At 43.1% G+C, this 27,689-nt stretch overlaps 1 protein-coding gene across 1 annotated transcript; it reads right to left on the bottom strand.

Moving 5' to 3' along the window:
* Positions 1–6,742: 6,742 nt before the first annotated feature.
* ICOSLG (inducible T cell costimulator ligand) lies at positions 6,743–20,284 on the bottom strand. The gene is made up of 7 exons (XM_066314094.1): positions 20,223–20,284; positions 17,079–17,119; positions 14,799–15,167; positions 14,028–14,312; positions 12,260–12,436; positions 11,168–11,203; positions 6,743–8,894 (listed from the first exon to the last, which is right to left on the bottom strand). The coding sequence occupies exons 1-7, from the start codon at positions 20,234–20,236 to the stop codon at positions 8,884–8,886; spliced, it is 933 nt and encodes a 310-aa protein (XP_066170191.1). The 5' UTR covers positions 20,237–20,284; the 3' UTR covers positions 6,743–8,883.
* Between the last annotated feature and the right edge of the window lie 7,405 nt (positions 20,285–27,689).

The following is a 27,689-nucleotide window of genomic DNA, read 5'->3' as shown; positions in this document are numbered from 1 at the left end:
TGGCTACAGAATGAGGCTTTCCAGCCTGTAGGAAACTATCCTGGTTGTGGCTGGTTTCCCTTGTTTCCACATATTTAGCTAATACCTTATGTGGTTAGAACTATCCCAGGGTGCAGAGGTATGAAGAAATAATGGGTTTTCATGCTGGCTTTTGAACCACTTGAGCAACAGTGGAAGACCTTTCATGGTGCAGCCATATTAGCAAAAATTGAAGCAGTATGTTCAATAGCAAAGGAAGAGGTGACAGCCAGCATTACTGTCCAAGAGATGGCCTAAGCCCTGGCAACAGGAGATGCTTAGCAAGAAATATGTATTTAGTTCTGAGGCCTAATGACCTGAACATGCCAGTGGGAATGGGAACAATTATTCATCTTGACTGTGAGAAAGGAATGGATGTGAAGTTGATTTTTGCTGCTACTTTTGTCAGTCTGATCCCGTAAATGGTAAATTTAAGGGCCAAATTAAATTTTGGGCCAATCAATTAGTTGTTTTTTTCTCTCTGAAGTCAATTCCCCCTGCAGTGGGTGGCTGCACGAGGGCTCAGGATCTCAGGCACTCAAGGGGGAGGATTTGTACTTTTTCAGTAAAGGTGTTGATGGTTGTATTTGCCACAAGGCTTCTGGATTTTCCTAGAGAATCACAGCAAGCACTGGGAGGTGTTGGAAATGTAATTTGCTCAATGTGTGGTTGCTTTCCTCCCAGCATAAGCAAGACATAAAATAAGACTATTTCAGATTGGAGGGACCTGCTTTGCCTAGAAATGTGTGGGGAGCACACCCACCTTTTGAAAGGTGTTTAACATTCCAACCAGCTTATTTGCAACTATAATAGTATTTGGGGGTGCAGCTGGATTCCTCTCTGGGCCTGTGAATTGTGTAAGGCAGGCACTGAGCAGAGGTACCTGGGGGAGGTCCAGCACAGTCCCAGCAATGCCATCTGCAATCCTTTGGTGATGCAACTGCTCAGGCTAAGCTTAATTATAGGAAAGGTTCTTCCATTTGGATATGGCAGGGATACCCTGAAATCCAGGAGCAAAACCACCCTACAACTTGATTTTTGTATCCCCAAGTGTGCCCTGTGCTATCCTGTGTGAGTTTTGTCAAACCTAATGTGTTCATTTCTGAACATGAACATTTTCTGAACATTTATTTCTGAACATGACTGCAGATCCAGCCACTATATTTTGTTGAGGGGTTTTTGTCTCTGAAGGGTTATGTGTTAATGTAAATGTCATCAGCAGTTAAACTGCCCATTCTGCAGTTGTCATCTGCAGTCCTCTACCCCTGGCCTATCAGATTTTGGTCTAATAGTGGGGAACTGTTTAGCTGAGCAACACCTGCTGTGCTGTGAGTGTCCAAGGGCCCTTAAGGCAGCACCTTCCCTGTGGCTGTGACCCACAGGGACAGCAAGGTGAGCGGGGACTTTGTGATGGGTGAAGTACACAGCAGCAACTCTTCAGATCTGGGATCTCACTTTAGTTAAAAATCAATATTTATTTCTAAATTTCATGAAAGAAAGCACAAATTTTTTTTTCTAGTGTGAAAGTTCAGGCAGGCTCTAATAACTGTCTGTGTCATGAAATTGCTGGTGTTCTGCCAACCTGTGGGGAGCAGCACCTCAAGAGGGCAAAAAATCATCTGAGCTGTCTTGGCAGTTAACAGGGACACGAGCTTTGACTTGTTGGAGTGTGGGGGAGAAAGGAGTATCAATCTTCACTCCCCGAAAAATAAACTTGTGTTTGTATCCGGTCTGTGACAATCCTGCCTCTCAGACCAGGACCTCGTGGGATCCATGTGCTTTCTTTCATACCTCCTAGCAAAATGTGACCAGCATTTGGCAGGCTGCTAAATTGCACTTTATCTCTGTTCAAACACACTTCTGCGTGCAGCTGCTTTGTGCTCACCTCTGCAACTGTGCCGACTGCTTTATGGAGCTTCCAGCTGAGATAGGATTTGTGTTATATGAGATGTGATATAGATCAGAGATGTGTTATACAAATGTTTATTGCCAGGCTGGGTGCTCTATCCCATCACCTGGGAGTGCAGAGATTAAGATTATAGCTTGCTTTGTAAAACGTGTAGTGAGAGATTAGTAAAATTGCTGAGCTGTAGAGCCACGTGTGTTTAGGAGGGGTTTAGGATCCGTCGGCAGCTTCACAGCCAGTTTCTTACCTGGCTTCTGCCTGGGGGCAAAAGTTCAGTGGTTGTCTCCTTGCTGTTAGCAGCAGCATTGCCTGGAGACTAAACCAAACAATTCCTCTCCTTTCCTGCTCTTCAACCACACCCCAAAACTTCTGAAAAATATGCAGGCAGGGACACACCTCTTGTGCCCGGGATCCCTCGTGTCTGTGGGGTGCTCAAGCCTAAGCACCTTTAACCTTGGAATTAAAACCAGATTTAATGTAAAAAATGCTGTGGTATAAAGTACTAGTGGAGGTATTTGACACATGGGTTACCTCCTACTGTTTCCCATGACTCGAAGGTCTATCAGTGCAATAAATGCAGCCACAGGATCTGGTGGATTCCTTTGGCCAAGTTTTCTGATTTTGAGCAACCATTGCTTGACTTTGTTTAGAAATAATTTTCTACTCAGATTATGTTGTGGTGCAGTAGGGATTGCTCAAAATTTAAGCTAAAACACATTATATGAAGCTGGTCAGCAGTTGCCACATTGCCAAAAATGCTGATGAAAGGCGCTGGCTCACTCTGTGCATGCCTGTTGGTTTTGTGGTTAATCATTCCAGCTGGACAGAGTATATGTTTGTCAATGGGAGCTCTTCTTTAAGGGCTACTTTAAATGAAAATAAATTAAAAACCAATCAATTTCCCCTACAAACCTTTGTATCCTGAGGACTGGCGAATTCTCACTGGGCCAGACCAGCTTAAAAGACTTAATTTTTTTCTCCTCTAGTTCCTCCTCTAGACTGGATAAAACTGTCCCATACAAAGCAGCGTGGGAAGGCAGCTGTTTGCTTCATGGTAGTCATGAAAAACACAACTGCAAATAATAAACAGATAATCTGAATTTAAACAGAACAGTTGCGCAAAGTTTGGGGGTTATTTATTAATTGACGTGCTTAATTATGTATCCTTTTAATTTTTTCCTGCTCAAAAGCAGGACTGGGGTGTGCCCTGGACTCCTGATAGGATCCCCCACCTGCTGAGAAGAAACCTGGCACCAAGGCTCACCCTGTCAGGGATCCCTGGAGACATCCCTGTCTCCAAAGCCACTTCCTTCAGCTTCTCCAGTCCTTCAGCTTCTGGGCATGCTTTTGATGCCTTGGGAAAGCTGACCTGAAACAGAGACTGGACAGAGCTAGAAAATAAGATATTTATTAAAAAGCCTCCAGGATCCACCTTGGGCAGGACAAGAGCCCTGACTAGGGTTACCCCCAGGATAGACTTAGAATGGTCCCAAAATGGATCAGAGATCTTACATTTTGACAAGTTTTGGTCCATTTGTGTATTGAGGTTTAATTGTCCAATTACAGCGCCAGGTTGTGAGATCCCATGCTTCTTGTTCTCTCCCTTCAGTCCACCCTTGTTTGTGCTTTTGGGCCTGAAAGTTGTCCTTGGTCCTCAGCAGGAAAAGGATTTGTTTTGTCTCCCTACCCTGTGAAGAGAGCTCATTAACACTTAATATGAGGCTCAGAACTACATCCTTAGGCAGCACAGAATCTGAAAATATGAAAGCTAAAAGTTAAAGCATTACTTTCTGTGTCAGCTGGTGCCAGGAGTGCAGGAGACCTTCCTGGGGTGGTGCCCTCACCTCCCTGCCTCACCCTGTGTGGAATCAGTCAATGAATTCTCCTGGAATGTGTGATCATTACCTGGCCAGCCCTCCTTGCCTTGTTCAGTAGGTCAGGAACCAACACAGGGCTGGGTTTTTCTCATGGTTTTGGTAAGAGAATTCAATAAAGTATCTTGAATAAGATAGCAGCCCTCTGTGCTGCAGATACAGCCAGATGGAACTAGGAGCATACACAGACTTAGGTCATGGGAGCAGAGAAAACCAAACTAAAGGCTTTTAAAGACCAGGTTTATGATGGAACTTGTAGTGCTTTGCTGACGCAGAGTTTAATCACACTGATCTGAGCTGGTTAATAAGACTTCCAATGAGGTGATAAAGACATTTCATGTTTGCTTGCTGTTATAAAATTAGCTGCAGTTCAGGCATTTTGCACCTTTATTCCTTGACCTATTTTTAGTTACAGTAACTGTGATAAGTGCAGTGGTGATGCATTTTACAAGTTAGGTAACACAATAATGGTGAGTCTGAGAGATAGAGAAATGAATTGAAAGGTGTAGAGTTGCTTCTAGTCCAGCACGATGCTGTGGAAAAGTTTTTTTTACAAGCAAATCCGATCTTGTTTCAAAACTGCAGTCTCAGCCCTGTAACAGGCTTGACATGTGACAGCACAGGTCTGGCAGAAGAAATGCAGAAAAAAACATTTGCAGTCACTCCCTGACCACATTATGGCTGTGTTAGTGTTGCTTCTTTCTGGCAGATTCTTAAAAGATTTCCAGTTTGAATGAGAGATATCTTATATTTTTCCTCCTTCTAAAATTTTTTAGAGGTGATCTTTTTTTGTGCAGTGTAATCCCATTTAAAATTAGCAAATGTCTTCTGTTGACTTATGATGTCTCCTCCTGCAAAAAAGCAGCCTTTCCAGTCCAGCAGGTGGAAAAAGGTCTCTGCAAGCTGGAGACAGGAGTGTAAGCACCAAGTCATCTGCAGGCGGCCTTGTGTGACTCTGAGCACAACTCTGTGTCCAAGTTTGTCAATTATACAATTGTCCTAAGCAGCTCTTCTTGGAATTACAGAAAATCAAACAAGTAATTTATTAGTAAATTGTTGGGGACCTATTTTGGGCAAGTTCAAAAGCCAGCCTAAGCATCCTTGATATATGAGGATCTGTCTCTACTCAGCAGTTTTCTGTGCCAGACAAATGGGAGACAGATTCTTTCCTAACAATACGCAAAAAAAGAATTGTTTGTGATTAATGGTAACATCACATGTAGCTGCCAAGGACTTGCATTTGACAGCAGGGAGCATGGTTCAGATGCAGTAATTGTGCTAAGTGGTGCTGATAACACAGGAAATGTTGGAAGCATTTTTCCTGTGTTGGAAGGTAATTGTACAAACTGTCACAGAAGTGTATCCTGAAAGATGAATGGTATAGAAGCTACTGCACTGCAATCCCCTGGGATGCCAGATGCAGAGGAGATCACCTCAAAGAATATGTGGGGTGCCTTTACAGAGAATGGGTAAGTTGGGAAGGGGTCACAGTTGGTCATCCAGTTCAACCTCCCTGCTCACACAGAGTCCACTGGAACGTGTTACCCAGGATTGTGTCCAGAGAGATTTTTGAGCATCTCCAGGGAAGACCTCCACAATCTCTCTGGGCCTTCTGTTCCAGTGCTCAGCCACTCTCAAAAAAAAAAGTTCTTCCTCATTTTCAGGTGGAACTTTGTGTCCACCAGTTTCTGCCCATTTGTCTTGTGCCATTGCTCAGCACCAGGGAGCAGAGCCTGCTCCACGCTCTGACCCTTCCCTGCAGACAGTGACAGACATGGTGTCATTGCCCCTCTCAGCTGTCTGTTTTTGAGGCTGAACAGGCCCACCTCCCTCAGCATTTCCTCATCACTGAGGTGTGCTCCAGTCCCCCAGTCACATTGGTACCCTTGTTCCAGACTTGCTCCTGGAGCTCCACAATAATCCTCCAGTGGGGATTATATCAGATGACAACTATTCCTTCCCATATCATATCATGAAGGTGGTGAAGGTCCTAATGCCCACCACATATTGAGAGGAAAAATCCCAAAAGCTTAACAGCTATGAGGGTGGGGGTGTTTTCTCACTGTGGAGTTAGGCTGCACTTAATTGTTCTTTAGAGCAGTTTCTCTTCCTCTGGAAAAGAGAGATGTTAGAGAAATTACGCTTGGGGGTAATGTGACATTTTGTGCATGTTTGCTACAAATATGAGAAAGATTCACTTTGCACATTAGGAAAGCAACAAATAAATTTTCTTTGGCAAAGCACAATGGCTACTGAGGACAGACTGGAAAAAAGGGAATGCTTTTTTTGAGCAAAAGAGATGTTTCAGCTCCCACAGGTAAAAAGATTTAAACAGTGAATTTGACAACAGGACAGATGGATTCAGATCACTAAGTAGCAACACGTGTTTTCTCTTGGGGCTTTCCATTTGTGGTTTACCAGCCATGCCACAACAAAAGTCTCTTGTTATTCTGTGAAAGTGAGTCCATTTATTAATCCTCCTCCAAAGCTGCATCAACTGTTGCTTTCCTTTGCATGTGTTTAAGTGAGCTGCTGTCTTTAATGAAGGCAAACAGAGGGATGCAAGACTGGTCTGGGGGAGAGCAATGAGCCCGTTCCAGTTCTGGAAGCAGGAGATTGTGCTGTTAACTTTGCTCTTCTTGGAGTTGTAAAGTTGGGTGAGAAATGGATGAATCAACCCAGGCTTTGTGCTGCTTTCAGGCTACTGCCTGGCTTTTGTGGAGTTTGTTGTGTTTTTTGAGGGATATTATTTGTGTTATTCAAGAATGTTATTTGTGTGAGCCAAAATAAAGCAAAAGTGGTCAGCTCTGTGCTGTGTTTGTCTCCCGTTATCTGAGGGATTTGAAAAGGAGCACTGAGGGATGTGGCTAAAAGTAAAACTGCCACTTTGAGTGGGGGAATGGCTTGGATTGACTTGTCTCCATGTGTTAGATTTAGTCAAACATCCAGAAGAACGAATAGATTTTATTTACAATATAAACATGGCATGTGGAGACAAAAGCTGTTATTATTAAATTCCCAAGGCCTTTGAATGGTAACAACAGTCATCTGGGATTTATATCCTCCAACAATAGCTGGAACATGACCTTTTGTGCATGTTTGCTACAAATATGAGAAAGAGTCACTTTGCAAGTTGGCAAAGCAACAAATAAATTTTCTTTGACATAGCACAACAGCTACTGAGAACAGACTTTGGAGCCAGGGTAGCTGGAAAAAGAATAGCTGGAACCCTAAGCACAGATTTTGAAAGAGAAGGATTTTGTATTTAGGTGTATCCATGAAGTAGCCCAGAAGTAAGAAAATCTAACCAGTCTAAATTTTGTTTTAATATCATATTGCAGAGTGACTGCTAGGTCACTTCTTACATCTCTGACCCATTACAGTTGCAGAATATAAAAGTGGAAAACTACTTGTAGGAAAGGTTTCTGTCAGGTACAGCAGCACCAGAGGCTGCACAAAACAACTTCATGTGACAGAAAAGGAGGAAATATCTGCAGGACTTTTTACTGAACCACTAGGAAATGGTTACCCTGCAGATCTGCACAGATGTCGTTCACATTTTTGAGGTATCTGCAAGCTTTCCTCAAGCAAGTTCCCTTCAGGGTACTCTGAAGACTAGATTTGGACTCAGAATTGGATTCTAGATTTGGGTTTATGGACATGAGAAAAGCACAGCTACTCAGCTGGGAGCCAGCCTGAGGGCATTGCTTGGACAAAAGATAACTGCTGCACTATTGTCAAATGGTCCTGGTTCCACGTGATGTGAGTACAGCAGAGTTTTCATTTGGCTGGGTTCTTGATATGAAAAATCAGTGTCTGAGCTCAGAGTTGACACTGGAGAGCCTCTCGCATACACAGCAAGAATAAACACAAGGCTATGACTTAGTCACAAAAATGATGCAATTTAGTTTAGCAACTGGTGCAGGAAAGGTCAAGTGTTTCCAGAGCTCAGTTTAAAATTGATCTCCAGCCCCCTCATGCCAAGATGGGAAAACTGTCCCATCTGGGCAAGAGACCCAGTAAAAATTCCTCCTCCTTCAAAATTTCAGATCATCAGCAAAGTTTATTGTTTTGCTATTTTCAGCCAGTCAGTTTGGCTGACTTGGAGCTGAAAGAACAAAGGCAGATGCACTGGCACAAGGAAAATACAGTTCTTGGCTTTCTGAACATTCATGGACAACTGATAGAAATTGCTCTTTCTTTTTCATTTTGTTGAGTGTATGTAAGGATGAGACACAAGCACAAATTCAGTTTAAAACCTTCAGATTAAAATCCTCCCAGGAAGCCACAGAAAAGTGCTTAAATAAAGATTCAGTTGAATCAAGCAGAGCTCAACCACAGTTTTTGTTCCATCCTGAGAAGGGTAAGTCCAGGTAACATGACATTAACATAGCAGAGAGCACTATTTTTAATTGGTCAGATTTCCACAGCTTGTTTTTTTCTCACAGCTGGCTCCTGTTGAAAGTGGAAGTCCCCTTTTTGGTGGAATATTTGGTGAAAACCAAAATGTTGGTATCAAGGCTTAAAGAAGGCACCTTCCCTTATGATAACACATTCAGAATTTGACCCCATTAGAGCAACTCCTGTTTTTGGAGGACTGAGTCAAATTCTGCCTGGTTCTGTACACAGCAGCAGCTGGTGAAAACAGACAGTGAGAGGATTGTACTCTAGAGAGAGAAACATGGAAGAGGTCACAAATCACACTCTGCAGAGTCCTTCAGTTTTCTTTCTTTGTTTTAGCTGCCTTTCTTCACATGCAGTAGTCATCCTCAGGGTAAGGTGACAGCAAGAACATCTCATGCCCCTGAAACTGCTGCTTCTGCTTGTGACAGTCCTCAAGGATCATGATGGGAGACTGGGCAGTCTTTCAGTGATCTGGCGCAGAGCAGCTGAGTCCCAGGCTTTCTGCTTTCCCCAGTGCCCAAATCACTGACAATCACAGTGATTTTTTTGTTTTGGGTTTTTTTTTTTGCCATCTCTCTTGGCAGAAATCTGTCACTTGCATTACAAACAATGCTGCCACTGAGGGAGTGACGCTTCTCTTGACACATCTCCAGCTGCCCAAATTGTAGGCAGACCTTCCATTTAGGCAGGTGCTGTAAAAAAACAAAATAACTTCTTTTAATAAAAAAGTAGACAAAAAAAAACTTCCCAAGAAATCCTCATTCCTAGCATGGCTTTTACTACATAACCAGAGGAACAAGCTGCACGGCTATGGAAAAGAGATATTCATGCTGCTGAGAGAGAACTGACTGTGGAGAAGTCCTGCCTGCATACCCAAGACACTGGGGGCCTTCTGTCCTCATGCCACAGTCTGAAAGTGCCTCTCTGTGCAAATGGAAAAAAGTGTCCTATCTTGTGAAGGGATGTCAGTGTCACCTGACATCCCTTTGTTTAATACTATTTCAGAGAATTGGATGCACAAAACCTCTCTGTGGCCAAGAGAAAACGGTTTCCCCAGGCTCCACTCAGGAAATGAAAGGATTCCTTCAGATAATAGCTCAGAATTGCTCCAGCTCTGAATTTTTCCTCACCAGAGCATCCTGCCCCACTGACTGTAATGAGTGTCTGCAGAGACTTTTCTTTACAATCTGCCTTCCTCCCAGTTTCCAATCTCTTTTTTGCCTTTGTAACAGCAAAGTTAGTTTCAGTATTATCACTGCCATGAAACAACTTGACCTTCTTCATAAGGTGCCAGAAGTGCATTTACAGCAGTATTGAAAAGCAAAACGCTGTGGCAGAGCATTCCCCTGGATGCACCTCCCCAGGGCCTTACCCACATCCACCACACACAAGAGGATTGAAAATACCAAATAATGATTGAATTAGGCTAGAATTTGTCCTAGAGCCCATCTTTTGTACTAAGGTAGTACCAGCTTTATTTCTAAATAATTTCTGACAGGTTTTCTCTTTTGTTCAGAACACACAAAGCAACAAACCTCGACTGATGGAGACTTGACAATCTGGACAAACTCTGCCTCAGTGCTCAATTACCATTACCCTTAGACAATTTCTTCTAACATCTGGCTTAAATTTCCTTTGTTTAAGTCTGTTGTGCCTGAAGTGCAGTGTCAGCTGGGTTAGCACAATAAATAACTTGTCTCATCCTCTCAAAAGACACTGTGAAGAGGGTTGTTATTGTGTCCTTAATCAGCCTGGCCTTCTCCAGCCTACAGACACAACCAGTCTCTCACCAGAGATCACATTCCCTGGGCCATTTCCATTTCTCTGGTATTGATCCAAGTTGCCTTAAATTTACCCTTGGAGGAGGACAGATTCTGCCATCAGAGAGCCACCAAAGCTGCTCTCCCACCTCCTCATCCGCAGGTGGAATGGAGAAAGGACAAGAAAAAGACAACATCTGGAAGGTGCCTTTGCTTTGTTCCTAATGAACAAATCATGCTACAGCAGTCTTCAATAAAAGATAAATATTTACTCTTATTTATGTCACAGAGGGATTTTTACTAATGGGCTAAGTTCAGAGGTCTAACCAAGAAAGACCTCATGTGAGTAAATCTGGAGAAAAAAAAGTTGACCTTAAATGAACTGTTTGTTTTATGATAATGCAGTTTCCAGGAGCAAAAGGAGAAAATGTCTCTTCATTTTAAGGAGATTATTACCTCCTCCACAGATTATGCTCTGCAGGAGGGAGTGCAATGCCTCTTTATGTTTAGCAAACACAAATGTTGGGGATCAGGCTGCAGTCTGGGAAATAACTGACCATTAACCCAGTTTACATGACTGTCAAAGAAGCTCCACAAAAAGTTTTTTAATTTAAGGATTATTTTCCTTCTGCTTGATACTATGAACTGGGTACATTCACAGCATCTGCTACAGCAAACTATGCTTTAACTATTACAGTTTTAGTGAAAACACAGTATTTTCTGCCTGTTCTGCAGACACACAGGCAACAGTCATTAGCTTCAGTAGAAACTACCAAATGAGGTATCAAATAGGCAGATATTTCACCCTGTACTCTTGCCAGTCCTCTGTTCAATTTCTTTTCCAAATCTGCCTTCATTTTTTCACCCAATTTTCATTTTCCCTCTACTATAAACAACAAATGAATCTGTAAACCAGCTGGCCTGCAATATTGCATTCTTGCTAATAAAAATATGAACACGGTGAAGGTGTCTGAAGAGCATGTTTTTTCTAGGAAAGGAGAGTTTTTTTTTAAATTGGGTGTATATAGGCTCAGGTTCACAGACATGATGCAAAAGATGTCCCTATATCCCAGTTAAAGACCAGCTAAAAAAATCCTTCAGTTTTATCATCCAGCAAGTCTAAAGGCTTGTGCTGAACTTGAGTACTGAAGCTATAAAGTTAAGTCACTCAAGACAAACAAAAAAAATATATTTTTATTACTTACAGTTGAGTCCTCCTTGGTCTTCTCTGGGTTGGACATCTGTTGAAACAAAGGCATGGGTTTCAGCATGTAGGATAGATAAATTCAGTCTTCAGAAAAATGAGATTAATATTGAGCAACATCCACCAAAGCTGAGTGTTCAATGTGCTAAAGGTTCTGTAAAATGCAGTCCAATATTGTATTTGCTTACAGCCCAGGCTACCATTTCAGAAAGGAGAGATTTTGGGATTGAAGCAATAGCCCTGCTCCACGTTTTGGGACAGAGTCCTGCCTCACTCTCGGGTTGTTTCTGAAGGAAGGATGTGAGTTCTACAGGAGCTGCTGCAGACCCTGGACAAGGTCACTACCCTCCTTTCCCCTGATCTTTTCTGAGGCACCCAGGCCTGCTAACATTGAGGGAGAGGGCATGGACAGAAAACATGGATTGTCCTCATCCATGGAAAGTGTGGTTGTCCCTGCTCTGTCCCTTAGATGTTAGCTCCTGTATGCTGCAAAGGGGCTTAGTGCAAGTGCTCAGCTACATTGGCAGACTCAGCCTGGTCCACAAGAGGTCTTTTAGAGCTTGTTTAGAGTCACACATGTGGGCAAATCCAGCTAAACAAGGATACACACGTGACAATGAGATCAGCTACATTTCTACTTGACCCCAGCAGGATCTTGACCCTTAATCATCCAGCCAGTGACTAAAGCTCTCAGGATTGAATTATGCTCTGATTTCTGCTTCAAAGTGTGCTAAGCTGAGTGACCTACTGACCCCAGCCCTTTTTTGTGCTGTCTCTCCAGAAAGACCCTAAAGGGATCACAGCTGACAAACCATGGCCTGAACAGACACAAATCTTAGCTACTCTCACATCCAGAAATTAATTCCTGTGAGGCTCAGACACAGGAAGAGCAAACCATGAAGAGTAACTTATCCTGGGGCACTAAATTTCCTCCCCAGGGGCACCCCAAGTTTTTGATAAGGGCATGATTTCCTGCTGCCATGTGCAGGTAGCTTAGTCATACTTTCTCTCTTCCTGTTGGATAACATTAAGTATTTTGGCAAGTGAAAAAGATTCCTTATAATCTGGTCATGCAAATGAAGTGTCTCATTACCTCTATAGGACACAAGCTTAGAGGACTTCCTTTTCCACAGCCAGCAGATTAAAGCAGTTAGAACACCTATCACAAAGACAACGGCAATGATGCCAGCTGCTTGAGCACCTCGTCCTTTTTTTCCTAGGTTTTCATCACTTTCTGTCGCAGAATCACTGCTTTTCTTCTGCTGTGTGTCTGAAATAAAATAGAAAAGGATGCCATAAGGTGCAAATTCTCACATTTCTTACCAGGCAAATATTTCACCATGTTTTACATGAGTAAAAAGTTCTGAAGAGCTAAAGATTTGTGGTATTCGTATCACTGTGATTCGTATTGGTGATTCGTTCTGAGCAAGACACATCTCTAACTAATTATGTCTAAATAACCAGTTTGCTCTTCCCTGTCATCATCATGTATCCATCCTTCTTTCTGCCTTTTTCTTCTTTACCTCCAGCTTTCAGAGACTGTATGTTTGGGCTTGTATCTAGATTCAGTTGAAAATAAATCTATACAGAATCTATAATGTAAATCTGATGGTATTCAGAAAAATGGGTAAAAACCTGTTTCCCTGAAGCTAGTCAAGAATCTTCACTCATTGCTGCAAACTGAAGGTTTCAAATCACATCTCTTACTCTTTCAAGGGCAATTGTGAGACTTTAAAAAAAAAAAAAAACCAACCAAAAATAATAATGAAGATCTTTTCCCTCAGAAAACACGACAACACCATTAGGAAACTAATGATGAGGTTACTTAGTTTTCCTTTAATTTGGGATGATAGCACAGTGTATTGTCACATAAAAAGTCTACTGTGCAACATCTACTCATGTGTTCAATTTTTGCTCCTGGAAATCGTTTGTATCACTTGCCTACATTCATGGGATCAGTGTTTGGGGTGTTCAGGTAAATTAGCAGTGAATTTCCAGCTACAGTCATGCAAACATTCCAACCTCCCTGCACCAGGGTTCAGAGACCTGTGAGAGAAAAGTGTGGCTGGAGGCAGGACCAGGAACAGCAATGAGATCAAAAATCCATCCCCAGATCAGCCTTCCCACTCCGGACAGATTCTCCACACAGCTTTTTGGGAATAATGAACTGCAGCAGTCGTACTGCAACTATAACTTCTTAATACCTTTCTTTTTAAAAGAGCTTTCTGGTTTTGTAAAGAGTTGAGTGACTAAATACTTGCTTTTACTATCAATCATCACATCAGCAATAAATAGCACATTATACTTTGTGCTGTCAGGTACATTGTTCTATTGAGCTCATATTGCCCATTTGCTGCAGACCCAGTTTAAGTCATGCACTGCATTCAGTTGAGGTTTGGAAACTGAAAGCTGAACTTTGGAACAAGGCAGAGTAAAAAGCAAATGTGACTGCTGCAAGGCCGTTGGGTAAGGGGTCAGAAATCATGGATCTGCTGTATGGTGGCCCCTAAAACACAACCTGACTCCCCAAACCATCATGTTCCTGAGGAACTAAAAGGTTAAGCTCAGCAACTGCCTTGGATGCAGGAGCTTCTCAGTGCTGTTGTCATAACACACTTGGTGAGTTATTCATTTCAATGTGGAAGAATTAAACATCAAGCCCAAGGCTAAGCATAACTGGAGCTTGAAACAAAGCCTGAGATGATCTCAGAACTGCTGAATTTTGGAATTTTGGAGACTTTTGAGAATTTGGGAACTGCTGAATTAATACACAGCCCTCGTTAGTTTGCATCTACAGACAGAGACATGCTGGTTGATATTCCTGCTACCTAGAAAACGTGAGGCAGCATGAAGGAACTTACAGTTGGCTGACAGATTTTCCTGCAGCATCTCATTTTCTATGGAGCACTCTATTTGCATGTTAGAAGTGGCTTTCACCTTCAGTGTGCTGAAAACACTGAAAGTGCCATCGTCATGGGCTATGATCTCTGTTTCTGATGGAGACAGGCGACTGTTGTTCACTTTATTAATCCAGTAAACGTTGGGCTTTGGGTACCCATTGCCAGACCTGCAGTTGAAGGTCACCTCCTCTCCAGTGCTGTCACTGTTTCTTATTGGTCCACTGAGTATTGGCTGGCTGTAACTGGCTGGAGAACAAGAGAAAAGAGAAATAGTTGTTGACATTTTGAAACATACTGGAAAGGCAAAATTTTGAGATGGATTCTGAAGCCAAACTGCTGGATTTCACACCACCTTCATGACTTGAAAGAGAAATGCCTGCAGGTTTAGTCTCTAAGCCAGAGAGCTGAGAGAATCACTGGGAGGGCAGAAAGCTAAAGCCAAGCCCAAAGGAAGAAAGGACCAACTTAAGCTGCTGTCACCCAGTCACATGCAAGAGCCCTGATATCCATGAAAAACAAGAAGAAAAGAAACACACACTGGGCAAACAGTTTTTACATGGATTCTCCCAGATTTACATTCCCTGTCCGTAACATTTAAATTAAGCACACTTCATTTCAGCAAAGGGCAGAAGCCTGTTTCAAAAATCAAAGACGTGCTTAAATATAACATTGAAAGAGCACAAATTTGAAAAGCAGAAACGAGAATTTGGGGAAAGTGACACAAGTTCTTACCTGCTAAACTGAGAACCACTTTTGCCTGGTGAATCACTTCGGAAAATTCAGTTTTCTCCATTACTACACATTTGTATGTATGTCCATCACTCTGGCTGACATTTAGCAATAGCAGAGAAAAATCACCATCTTTCAACCTATCCCAGAATAACTGAGTCCTGTTTTTAAAGTGAATACACTGATTTATGTTATCATCTTGGCCAGAGATCAGTGCATGTACAACTGAACACTTTTCTTGATAGGAATCATCAGCTATTTGCCAATATACCCGTAGATTTTTTAATTGCAAGTTTTTTTTGTTATAAATGCAACTTAGTGTGGCATTGTCTCCAAGTTTACTGATGATGTTCTTCTCCTCCAGTGCAATAACTACAAAATTAAAAGAGAGAGAGAGAAAAAAGTGAGGTTATGTGGGGGAAAAAGTAATTATTTTCAAGTCCATTCTACCATATAGACTCCAGTATTAGTTTAATAGCTAGTGGGTGATTGTGCTCACTTCATAGTCATTCCTATCCCCCAAATTTCCAGTGGCTAATTCTCTCCATGTCCATTTGTCTGTGCATTGTCCAAAGGGATGTTTTCTCTTAGAGCCAATGGTTTTGATCATTCCTAGCCCCATGGATACCCACATTTCACTTTGTGCACTGACTGCAGACACATATTCAAGTCCTCATGCTTTAAGAATCGCTTCTTTCTATTTTTTTTAATTAAGAAAAATGCCAAACAACTCCACTTAAATCACAAGAATTGGAAACACTGATAAGAAAGGGTGCTGCCATTATTTTGAGACCCAAAAAATTAAGAAGGGGAATAAAAGCAGTGTTTCTCAACCACATTTTACTACTACTCTCAGTGACACCCTCTCAACAAATACACTCAGCTGGCAAACCAGCACACCCAGATACCTCCATCCATTAAACATTTACATCTTGAATGTCACTTGAGGTAAAATCAGGACTGTATTTGGCTTCCAGAACAATTTTCCTGCCTTCCAGATATGGGAAAAGGTGGCCTCAGCTCCATGTGAGTAAAGCAAAGGTACAAGGGGGCTGACAGCTGATGCAGAAAGCACAGCTCAGTGAGTCCCACAGGGCTGGGCAGCTCTGCCCACAGCCTCCTTGCTGGGTCACCTCCAGGGCAGCAGCCAAAAGCAGCTGGTGCAACTGGTTGGTGGCACTAAAGCAGTGTTGTGTGGTGAGTGCCAGGAAAGAGGGGGTCAGGCATGGGGCTGGATGGGAGAGATTACAGCAGGGGGAAGGGATTATGTGGGTGGATGGTTGAGGGAAAGGAAGATGACAGGAGTGGAGGTTTGGAAATGGAGAATCAGCACGTGGTGAGGTAGGAGGGAGGTGGCAATGTTAAAGGGAGGTCTGTCTTTGTGAGGGTGGACTGGACTCAGAAACAGCTCATCTACACATCTGAGTTGGACACCCTGGTCTAAAAATACCACTGAGGCAGACATAATGCTTGCAGAGAGAAAAGCAAGATGTTTACCAGGCACTTCCACAGGGACTGGAAGTAACAGGCTTGAACTGCAATGCAATTCCCTGACTCTGATTTTTGGGAAACCCATTGGAACAGTAGGAAAAGTAATGCCCTGGCAAGATGGATCCAACTCCATCACTGGCCAGAAACAGGCCAGCCAGCATCTATTGAGACTGAATCTGGTACAGTTTGTCCTGTACCAAGGAATTTCCTTGGTGCCTTTGTTGAAGTCCTTTTCAGTGATTAAGCAAGAACAGAAAAGAGAACTCTAAAAAACATTTAAATATCACCAGGTGGTGTGATTTAATTCTACCTTTGTTTTGCAAGGGATATTTTAGAACCACAATAAAAGTAAAATTACTAATAGTAGGAGTAAATTTACTACTAATAAGTAGTAGTAAAATTACTAATATTGGCTAGTTGACACTGTGATGTATAAGTCTACTCTTGAGTATACAGGCATGTTAGATCTGCTTATCAGCAGTTCTTATTACTCCACTTCCAAGCCCTTGTTGACAGAGATAAGTGCACAGGGAGGTCTCTGAAGCAAGCAAAGCAATCTGAGCAGGCGCATCCATAAGGTCCCTTGCTGTTCTCTGCAATGAAACTGATAGAAATTGATTGTCTTCTTTCCCTGATGCATGTCAGAGAAACCTTTCACACTGAGGAATTTTTCAGTATCTTGTAGAAAACACAGAAACACTCATATTGTACATTTTACAACCACTTTGTGCATTTGGACAACTGTATTAAAGGGAGGGCAGTTAATCATTTACTGAGTTTTTCTGAACTTACCGGCTTTCAGGATAGGAAGGAGCAGTAACAGAAATTCATACCTAAACCAAAAAACAAACGAGTGTTACAGCTGACTTTGCATCTCTGTTGTTTAAATAACCAACAAACCCGATTTTGATTGTTTTAATATAGTGGCAGAAGTAGGTAAATTAGGTACTGCTCCTTAATGCCCCATTAAGTATTTGCATTTTTTCACAGCTGCAAAACTTCTGTTTATACAACTCAGCAGTGGTTTGGTGGCCAAGGCCACGAATAGCAGCAAAATGCACTAATATTGGAATCAGAGCAGAGGTCATGAAGCTGGTGTTGGGCCTGTCTTCTCTTCTGAAAGGATGGATTGGCTTGCTGGACAAACAGACTCTGGAGCCTGTGTGGGTCACTGGGAAGGACAGTGGCCGCACAGGTAAAAACCCAGTTTTTCCAATTTTTTCCTGAAACTCAAGGAGTTGTGGTTTTGTCTGATTAAAGGGCAAACAGCAGATGACCATGCTGCCCAGGTTGTGCACTCAGTAAAAAATGTGTAAACAGGAAACCTGCTGATAGTGGAGAGCTGTGCAAAGGTTTTCGCTGGGAAGAATTTGGTGTGTTTGATTACTCAGGAGGGGCAAATCTGTGCAGGAGTCTCCCCAAAGGAAAGGATGCCATAGGGAACCCAGTTTAACCCATCTATAAAGTCCAAGTGGTTTAACTCTCATCCCATAGGAAGGAGGAAGTCTTAGGAAGATAAAAGGACAGCATTTCCCTTTGAGTTACTTTAAAACAGCCTTTCACCACTGCACCTAATTACACATTGTGCTCTCCTTCCTTCAGACTGCTGTAGGGAGGGAAAGAAAGGTGATGGAAAGGTTTTGGAATGAGAGCTGTGTGGCTGCAGTTGCCCACCTTGATGCTGCCCCAGGTGCAATAGGGTTGCAAAGCTGAGCCGACAGGCAGAGTGACAGTGGCACTGGGCTGTCACCAGCGTACCCAGCTCCCCTTTGCAGGCAGGACTGAGGGGCCTCACTACCCAGGGACAGCTGGCTCCCTTCCCCTGGTGTTCTCAGCCCTCAGGCACTGAGCCCTGGGCTGGGGCAAAGGGACAGCAGCTTCCAGCAGACCAATTCTATCCAGGATTGAGCTCCAGAGTCTCCCACCCAGACCAGTCACTGCCTTCCCTCCAAACCAACCCTGCCCTGCCCTCCTCCCTCTAACCGAAGCTCACACTCCAGCAGCCATTTCTCACTTTGCTGTACTTTACAAAATCCCCTCTCCTTCCAGGCTTCCTGCCCTTTCCTCACAGGTGCTGCTCCTTTGTCCAGCCAAGCACAGGAATTCATGCATCACTTCCCAGGCACAGCTTTGCTTCTGCCCAGCTTTACTCTCACCACCTGCCAGGGCACAGCTCGGGGCTCCTCTGCTGTGGAGGAGTGTCTCTAATTCCCACCCGCCCCCCAAGAAAATAAACATCTTCCCAAACATATTCAGCTTCCCATGCAGAAAGCTGAGGACATTCCTGACACAAAATCCACCTCTACTTAAAGCCCCATTTCCAGAGACTGAGGTGGAGAAATTTTAGGGGAGAACCAGCCTGAACTATGATTTTTTTGTATAAAGAAAACAATTTTTCTTTTCCTGTGTCCTTTGAAATTATTTGATAGATGAGGCTTGAAAAGTTTAAGTGGATGCCCAGTGTGGAAAATTTCAGCTCTATTACTTCAAAAATCAGTCCGCAAAGGAAGTCTCCCAAGGAAGCACACCCAAACATTCTGTTCTGTCTCTGACAGTGGCTTTTACACGTGGATTTCTATTTTATTCCTGTTGTATTTTTTACACTGTGCAGAGTCATCACTTTTGTGCCAGGCTTGTCTGCCTTGGCAAGCTCAGCTCACGCAGTCCTCAATCTTTCTTAATCTCATACCTGTGTTTGTTTAATTATTCTCCACCCAAGTAAGAAGCTATGGATATAGCAACTCATTTGAATAGAACGATAACAATAACTGACTGATCTTTTTGGGACTCTCTAGGGAATTTCCCATGGTAGTAGACATTTGCTGATGCTCAGGGACATTTAGATATTCAGCCAGAACTGATTCTCATAGGTGTATATACAAAGTGGATCTTGATTTCTTATTTTAGTAAGTAATGCCACAGTCAAGGTTGGACAGATCCAGAGAGGACTCATCCTCCTGCTTGGAGGAAGCTGCTGCTGTGGTTTGTTGGGGCAGTGTCCCCATGATTTTCTCCCGGAATAGCTTTTTTACAAGCTTCAATTGGAAAAAGGGAGAAATGCTCTGTCTGCAGAGAAACCTCCCTTTTGCCCTCTACATTCACTCAGCTCCTGCGCCCATCACACTAGCAGTGAACTTAGCAAATTGCTGCCATAGCTTCACTACCTTCTTTGTCTCTTGCTCTCCTAATTTTTAAATTTTTTTTTAATTTTTTTAACTGTTTCAATTCTTTCCCACACCTTCCTCTTCTGCAAGTTTTTTAAAATGCCATGTGAAACAGGAGAAAGTCGCACTTCCTCTCATAAATTCTTGCTGATGATTCACTCATCTTGGAGATGATCCTTCCTACCAGCACTTCAGCTTTTTCATCCTAAAGCCATGGGATGTGGCTGCTGTGGCACTCTTCACCCAGGCAAGAGATACCCTAATACTTGTAATAACAATTTTGGGGGCTTGGCTCCACTGCTGAGACCCATTTTGTCCGCTAACCTTGTGGCGACACGGCTCTTGTCGATCAGCAGGTGCCCTAAGCTGGTCACTTTTCTAACATCTGCTGTAAAGCAGCGCTACCCTGGGCAATATATCCCAAGTGATATCCAATATATCCCATCGCAACCCTTCAGCTGAAAATATCCAGAAAAGGCCCGTTAATTGCCTGGAGCCCTCGATGGCTGTGCACGGACCGGGGACCGCAGCCCGGGCTGAGGAGGAGCTCTGACAACGCCCGGCTCCGCTCCCGCGGCTCCGGCAGCGCTGTCCCTCAGCCTGTCCCTGCTCCGAGGGTCACCCTGACTCCAGCCAAGCAGCCCAGCCCCTGCCAGCGCTTTCCCCGCCCGCTGCAGCAGCAAAACTCGCTTTTCCCTGAGGGGAACGCTCATCCCCTCAGCGTCCCCTCAGCGCGCACCGAGCGGCAGCGGCGCCCCTTCCTTCCACTCACCGCCGCGGCTCCATCGCGCCCCAGCCGTGCCGGACCAGCCGCGCTGAGCCGAGGCGAGCAGCAGCTGCCGGTTTTGGGCCGTTCCCTTTTCCCTCCCCCGCCTCCCCCGGCGGGGATTTCCGCCGGGCCGGCGCCCGGTGCGCGGAGCGGAGCGGAGCGGAGCGGAGACCCGGCACGGCCCGCCCCGGCACTGTGGTGACCTCAGCGCCCGCCCAGCCCACCCATCCCATTCCAGAGCCTCTCGGTGCCGCGGGATGGGCGATTCCTGGCTCCCGAAAGTCCTTTTTCTCCTCTAATCCATGTCCCCTGCGGGCAGCATTGTCCCCGTCAGGAGGGACACCCCTCACCGTGCTGGGGAGCGCTGGGGAGGCAAAGCCGGGCAGCTTTTGTCACAGCAAGGGGACAGCGGTGTCCCCTTGGATTTGCGAGGGGTCATGATCGGTCCCCGAGCCCCGGGCGAGGGCACGGACTGCGCCCGGTGCGCTCCGGGATCTCGAAGAATCCTGCGTGGGAACCGGGAAAGTTGTGTTTCAAAGTGCACGAGGTGTATGTTTGCATAAGTAGCGTGTTTATTCTGTATTTGTGTTTTGTAAATAGCTGAAGCGGGTTTGATAGAGAGCAGAGCGGCACCTGGAGCTGTCGTAGGTGTGTCGGTGAGGGGGTTTTAGCACCACGCGGGTGTTTGAAAGCTGCGGTTCTCAGTGTCGACAGTTTCATTTTTGGCTCCCCATCAGGAGCTGTGTTTGTCTTGTTTGTTGTCGGGAGCTTCGGCCCAGCTGGGACCTCTTTGCCAACGTGAGCGTTTGTGAAACACAGCACGAAACTGTCACAGCAGCAATGGTTAGCTCCTGCCACTCTCATGTTTTATTTTTTTCTTGCTTTTAGTCACCCTGGGAATGATTACGCTGTGCACAATGAAATGAAACTGGGGTTGTGCAAGACCCGCGGATCTCAACGCCATTTCCGCTGCCAGCCAGCAGCAAGAAGGGGGATTTCAGTTCTGCTCTTAAAGCTGACACTGCTTGAGCCTTTCTGCAAATCAGTGATCAGTTTGGCAGGGCAGGCTTTAATTTGTGCTAAATTTAAAGGAAGATAATCATTCCTATGGAATTATGGCTGAATCACAACATGTTCGCATCAGCCAGTTCATGTTCTTTCACTGAAATATTTCCTGATGGGATTATCTTTGTTTGGGAACCATTCTTTTGCTATTTTAGGGGTTGATTTTTAATAACAGGCATTTGGAGAATGGGGATGCACATGGAGTTAGTTCTTTGTGGCTAAAGCCTTCCTAACTTTAAAAGCCTGTGTGTTTGTATGTGACTTTTTACAGTTCTCAATATAAATTTTTTTCTTTGTAAGATGCATAATTTGAAAAAAAACTTCTTCTGATGTTCTTTGCAATGGTTTCTATCTGGCCTTTTTTCATACATATGGACCAGTTTTGGTGAAAAGAAATTTCCCAATAAGCAAGAAAGGCAAATGTGTCTCCATAGCCAGGAATCTCTTTAGAATTTGGAAAAATCAGGTTGCAAACCTCCTTACTGCCTGCATCAGACTTTTGAATATGGATTGCCTGATGAGTTTTTAATCTGTAAGGCAACCTTATCTTCTATTCCCCTTCTAAATGGTGTTTATCAAGGATCAGCCGTAGGTAGGTCCTAACTTGCCTCTACCTGCAGAATTCCTCAGGGGACATAAAATATAAGGATGTTCTTCTGCCAATGACTCCATTGCTGTGGCACACTCTGAACAGCCCCGTGGTTAATAAAAGTGTCTTCTCACTGCCAAATCATTGCCATTACGTATAAGATGATTTTTTACCACGCAAGCAAAAAAAGAGAAGCAACTGCAGCTGATATGGTTCCTCGTGTTTACGCTGAATAACATACCAAGAAAATGTATTTTTATTCTTTTGAACACAAATTTGTTAATATGACATTTGATAGCAATAGGTCAGGTTATTTGAATCAAGGTCGAAAGAGACACCTCAGTGACATGGTCTTTGCCCTACAAGTATCCCATCAAAAATAAGATGAGCAATAACAGACAGAGGTGTTTGAAAATCCTGTGTGAAGTTTTCATCAAAGATGTGTCTCCTCATTCCTCTTACCATACATTTATAGAAAAATTCGGACAGAGACATGAGTTCCTACAATGATTTAAAAACACTCTAGTTGTTGACAGCTAATTGGTCTTCTCTTTAGTGTGGACACACAACCTGACAAAAAATCATCTAAGGCTGTCAGGAAAAGAAAGTAACTCCTATAGCTTGTGTGTGGCAAATATGTTGCCTATGGACCCTGAAACTAGAAACACCGGGAAGATTTGGGGGGGAAAAGAGAGGAAATAATAGCCCAGATTTTTTGGGCTCTTAGAGAAGCGAGAGAGCTGTTTGCTTTCCAATGTGTGTCATGCAAAGAGAGCTGGTGGATCTGCAAAACACCCATCTCATTAATACACTTACTGAGAATCCAGAGTGACTTGGTTTTGTGAAATAGTGACATACCTCTCTACATACAAAGAAGAAAAGAAGATCTCAGACAGACTGAACCCCTCTGGGGACAGGAAAAAGGGGTGACATGGCTGTGTGTGGTGTGGAGAACTTCAACTGTATTTGGAGTCAGACAGCCATGAAAGAAATGTACACCTGAAATGTATCACATCCTTCTGGAATGGTGTCCACAAATCCCTGGCTTTTGCACTGTGAAGGTTTCAGTGTGTGACACTGAAGCTTTACTGAAGTAAAGTATGACTTGCAGCTGATTAAAAAGTCAAGTGAGAAATCACAGGAGCTTTGGCCACTTGTGCAATTTTATGTAGGAGTAAAGAACACAAGAAGGTACAAGGCATGAATGATTTTGCAATACTTTTCCAGCACTTTTTCTCTGCCTACAGAGAAGCTGGTAGGATTAGCACATGGAAGAGGGACACTTAATAGAGGATGAGAGGAGGACAGTGCACAAACACGATTTTTTTCCTTGACTAGTGGAGACAGTGGAGTAAGACAGCAATGCTGACTGCTAAGAACAGTCTGGTGACGAGAGAAAAGATGCAATTGCAATTGAAGTATCCTGTGATTCTGAGAAAATAATTTGTGAGAAGTGAGTGAACAAAGAGGAAACATCGGTCTGTCCGTTTGCTCTCTAGCTTACATTTTGTTGTCACACCAAGTACTCAGGAAATCGGCAAAAAATATCAGTTTTAACACCCCATTTCCAAGGTTGTTCCATGCAAAAGAGGAAACCTGTAGCCTTGTAAAACACATGCTTTGGGCAAAATGTGCTCTGTGTGTGTGGCAGCAATGGCAACCCATTTATTTGTACCCAGAGAGGGAAAGTACTGTGTTATACTCAGTTATGTTGTTAAAAGAGAGCATTGGTATTCACAGTTCTTTATTAGTTGTGCGTGTTGAGATAGTTGATTTCCTGTTGTTTTAGGAATAGCAAGGGAATAATCTCCTGGCAATACTTTTCCCAGCTCACTGTGTGTGGCCATGTTAAAAAAAAAAAAAAAATAAAAAATATGCACCATGGTATGTCATTGCTGAAAAAGTCTCTTGAGCCTCTTGTATTCAGGCCATATTATCCTGTGTGGAATGATTCCAAAGAGGAGAGTGCTCTTGCAGTCTGAATTGCCCTCTGCTCCTTTGCTCTGTTTCATTTCTGCCAGATATCCTTGGCTCTGATCATGTGCTCAGGACACTAAGGTAATGCATCAAAGAATCTGTCTGGGAATAGAGTTCACAGATTTTTGAGTGTGAAATGCCTTCTGGAGAAGGGTTACTTTCTTTTGCCCAGGTTCACTACATTGACTGTAAGAATGACGAGAGAGAGCACAGCTGAATAAACTCAACCTCAAGCCAGATGCAGGTTCCTTTAGCTGAGGAAGAGAAGGACCAGATTGTCTGAAACCATCCAGCAGAAGTTTTCCTTCTCCAACAGGAAGTTTTTAGGACAACTTCTTCAGCATGGCATTTCTGTTCCGACATTGCACACAGAGGATTGGAAATCCTCTGAGGAATTAAAAAAAACCCATCACAGCTAAGCCTGACAAACTCTCAACAGAGAGCATGAAGAGGAAGCCCATGGTGCATACATTGGTTACTCTCTGGTTAAAACTAAATCATAAAGGTATTTAGAACCTACCAAAACTGATTTCAAACCTCAGACTTCCCAAACTGTGGTAACACTAAGTCCATAAAATGCCCTATAATTAAGGTCTCTTTTTGTTTGTGGTCATGGTGATCTTTTGTGAGGAGAGCTAATGAAATGTTCAGAGAAAATGCTTAAGAGCCATTGTGGAAATATCTGAGCAGTGAAACATTTTTCAAATGTAAACAAAATTATGTAAAGTCTCAAGACTAATACTTAGTCTAAGGAGATAAAATGCAGCACAGATATTTGCTGTACAAATGAAAGATTTTGGTTTCATATCTCACTGAACCTCAAGAGTTTTTAAGAAGCAGATTAAAAGAAAAATATTATTCATAATTTTATAGATATAATTGTAACTTGCTTATGATTATCATTATGTCAACATAACTGTTTAAAAAATGAGCTCTGATTTGAAATTATAAAATGTATTAAGCACAGGTTTGAAAGCTGATAGTGTTGCAAATCTAAATGGACCTTATAGAAAGCTCTTTTAAGAACAGGTATAGTAAAAAAAGATCTTAACACTAAGTTAGAAAGCAAATATATATCTGTCCTGCTCTAAGCCATTGCCATGAAGTAAAGACTCTAGCAAATTTTGGAACTCAATCTCTGGTATGAAAATATTCCTTCTTGAAGAAAAACAGCTCTATTCCCGGAAACATTAGTGTCAGAGCAAAACAGTGCCCATTACATACCAAAAATAACGCTTTAATATTGTCTTTAGAAATAAAAAGAAAAATAGAAAAGTTTTTATTTCTCCTCGTAGCACAGTCAAATAGGAAAGCATGTAACACAACAGGATGTGATACGGGTGCCAATTAGTGAGAAATGGGAACTGAAATCTGTGTGACTTAATGTTGTTTATTGAATTATTTGATAAAATATGGTGCTACTACTAGGATTTGATGAGAACTGTAGTTTCATTTTATTCCAAAAAGCCGGTTTGACCCTAAAATAACTCGAAAAATCCCCTCTGATGCCACTTGCAATACAAAGTGTAGATAAAGTGTGGTGTGGCATTTGGGTTTTTGAAAATGTGCTTGCAGGACAGATGAGGGGTTGAGCTGAATTCCCCTAAAAACCCTGTCTTTCAGGAGGTGTAGTGGTCGGGACATTAAGCCTGATTCCATAATGGGTTAGAGGCAGGTCACTAGCTGTCAGTACAATGAGTACTGGTGGGGATCTCCCTGTGGATGCTGCCTGGTTTTCTGTGTGTGCTGCCATACCATGAAATGCAACCTCTTTCTTCTGTTCACAGCAGGACAAGGCTCACCCCAGGAAGTTAAAAAGCAGCAATATTGCATGGCTCATCAGCTGGTGATCAGCTGTCCAACATCTTCCTCCAGCCCTTGGTGCTCAACTTCTTGCATCATTGATTGCGTAAATGTAATATTTTTTTAATGTTTTAATTCTGACTTTCCTGATCTCTTTACTTCTTTTTTTTCTGGGTGCTTGTCCCCAGCTGATATTGCAATATGGCCTCTTTGTCCTTTACTCATCACTGGTGTTAGTGTGATGCAATACAGGCATTCACTGCTGTACCAGTTACAACTCAGAGAGGGAGAAGTGGGTTTTATTTCTCCGTTTGGTTTGTTAGATCATTGATTACCATTTCATTTTGCAGAAAGGGAGAGAGGAAGGAAGGAAGGAAAAAAAAGAAAGAGAAAGAGAGAGAGAAAGAAAAAGAAGGAAAGGAAGAAAGAAAGGAAGAAAGAAAGAAAGGAAGGAAGGAAGGAAGGAAGGAAGGAAGGAAGGAAGGAAGAAAGAAAGAAAGAAAGAAAGAAAGAAAGAAAGAAAGAAAGAAAGAAAGAAAGAAAGAAAGAAAGAAAGAAAGAAAGAAAGAAAGAAAGAAAGAAAGAAAGAAAGAAAAGGAAAAGGAAAAGGAAAAGGAAAAGGAAAAGGGAAAGGAAAGAAAAGGAAAGAAAAGAAAAGAAAAGAAAAGAAAAGAAAAGAAAAGAAAAGAAAAGAAAAGAAAAGAAAAGAAAAGAAAAGAAAGAAAAGAAAAGAGAAAAGAGATCTATCTCCCAGAGTTGTAGGTGCTCTTGTGACAGGTGAAGGCAATAATGAGATCTTTGTCCAGATACATTCCAGAGATTATACACTCATTTTCATTTCTGAAGGGGAAAATTTGAAGACTCTCCTCTTTTCTATGAAAAGAAGTCATGATCAGTCGTAACTTGATATTTACGTGAGTTTTTGCCTTTAATGAGGCAGAAATCATTTTTCCTGGGGTAAAGAAGGATGTGATCTGGCAGGGTGTCAGCTGCTTGGCCAACGCTGCCCATTCTGGTGTTACTTCCCTGAAATACTCCAGAAAGCTGTGAAAAGGAGATGAACATTGCCATTCATTCATCCTACACACATTTGGGTGATCGTGCTGCACAGCCAGCACTGTGAAGCAAACATTCACCCCTCACTTTGTGACAGCTGAGGGGACCTTGCCCCAGAGAAGGCTGGACACTCCTGCTCTGCCATCTGGCCCCAGCCCTTCAGCTTCCCCAGGCATCAGCAATTCTGGGACCTGTTCCTGGGTTGCTTTCAGCCACAACACTCCCTTTGCTTCAAAAAACAAAGAAAAGAAACCCAATTTGCTTTTTCAACATGCTGTACCAGAGTGATAAGAAAGCTGGCTGGCCCCCAAGGCTGACAGACATCCCTGCCACCTCCACCCACTCTCCCTTCAGACTTCACCCTTCTGATCCCAAAGGCAGTAGCAGAGAAAAGAGCAGCTGGAGACTCCAGCATATTTGCTTCCACAGGTTCCTCACTCATCTCCTGTCTTGTTTGGGATCTGTGGTTTTTTTGGTGACTTGGCGGAGACTGAAGGACCATTAAACCTTCTATTTTGGCTCCTCTAAACCACTAGAATCAAAGGGCCCTGAGCTCTCCAACAAATGCTTGGCTAGAGTATCACCTCCTGAAAGATCTCCAGGTTTAACCTACAACCTCAAGATAAGGTAACATCCACATGGATCTGTTGTGTCAGTCAGTGGCTCATTTCCAGAGCTCATTGTTCTTACTCTTTACAACTTACTCTTCACTCCCCTATGGCAGTGGCCTGAATTTGCTTCCAGCCTTTGGTTTCCCTTCTCATTTCTGTGCTGAAGTGAAGAGCTTTGCTAGAGTGACTGGATCCTCTCTCCTCTCCTTCAGCCAGCCTTTTGATGGGCTTTGTGCCACAGCATTGACTGAAATACATTTCTGTTTTTTTGTGAACATTGGCCTTTCAATGCATTTCTTGAATTTTGCATTTTCTGCAGCTTGAGGAATTATTGACAGGCCTGTGCACTGTACAGCAGTGCAGCTAAGG

Source organism: Sylvia atricapilla, chromosome 2 (assembly GCF_009819655.1).
Source record: "Sylvia atricapilla isolate bSylAtr1 chromosome 2, bSylAtr1.pri, whole genome shotgun sequence".
NCBI lineage: Eukaryota > Metazoa > Chordata > Aves > Passeriformes > Sylviidae > Sylvia > Sylvia atricapilla.
The sequence above is the reverse complement of the archived record's forward strand: the minus strand, read 5'-3'. Positions and strand labels throughout refer to the sequence as shown.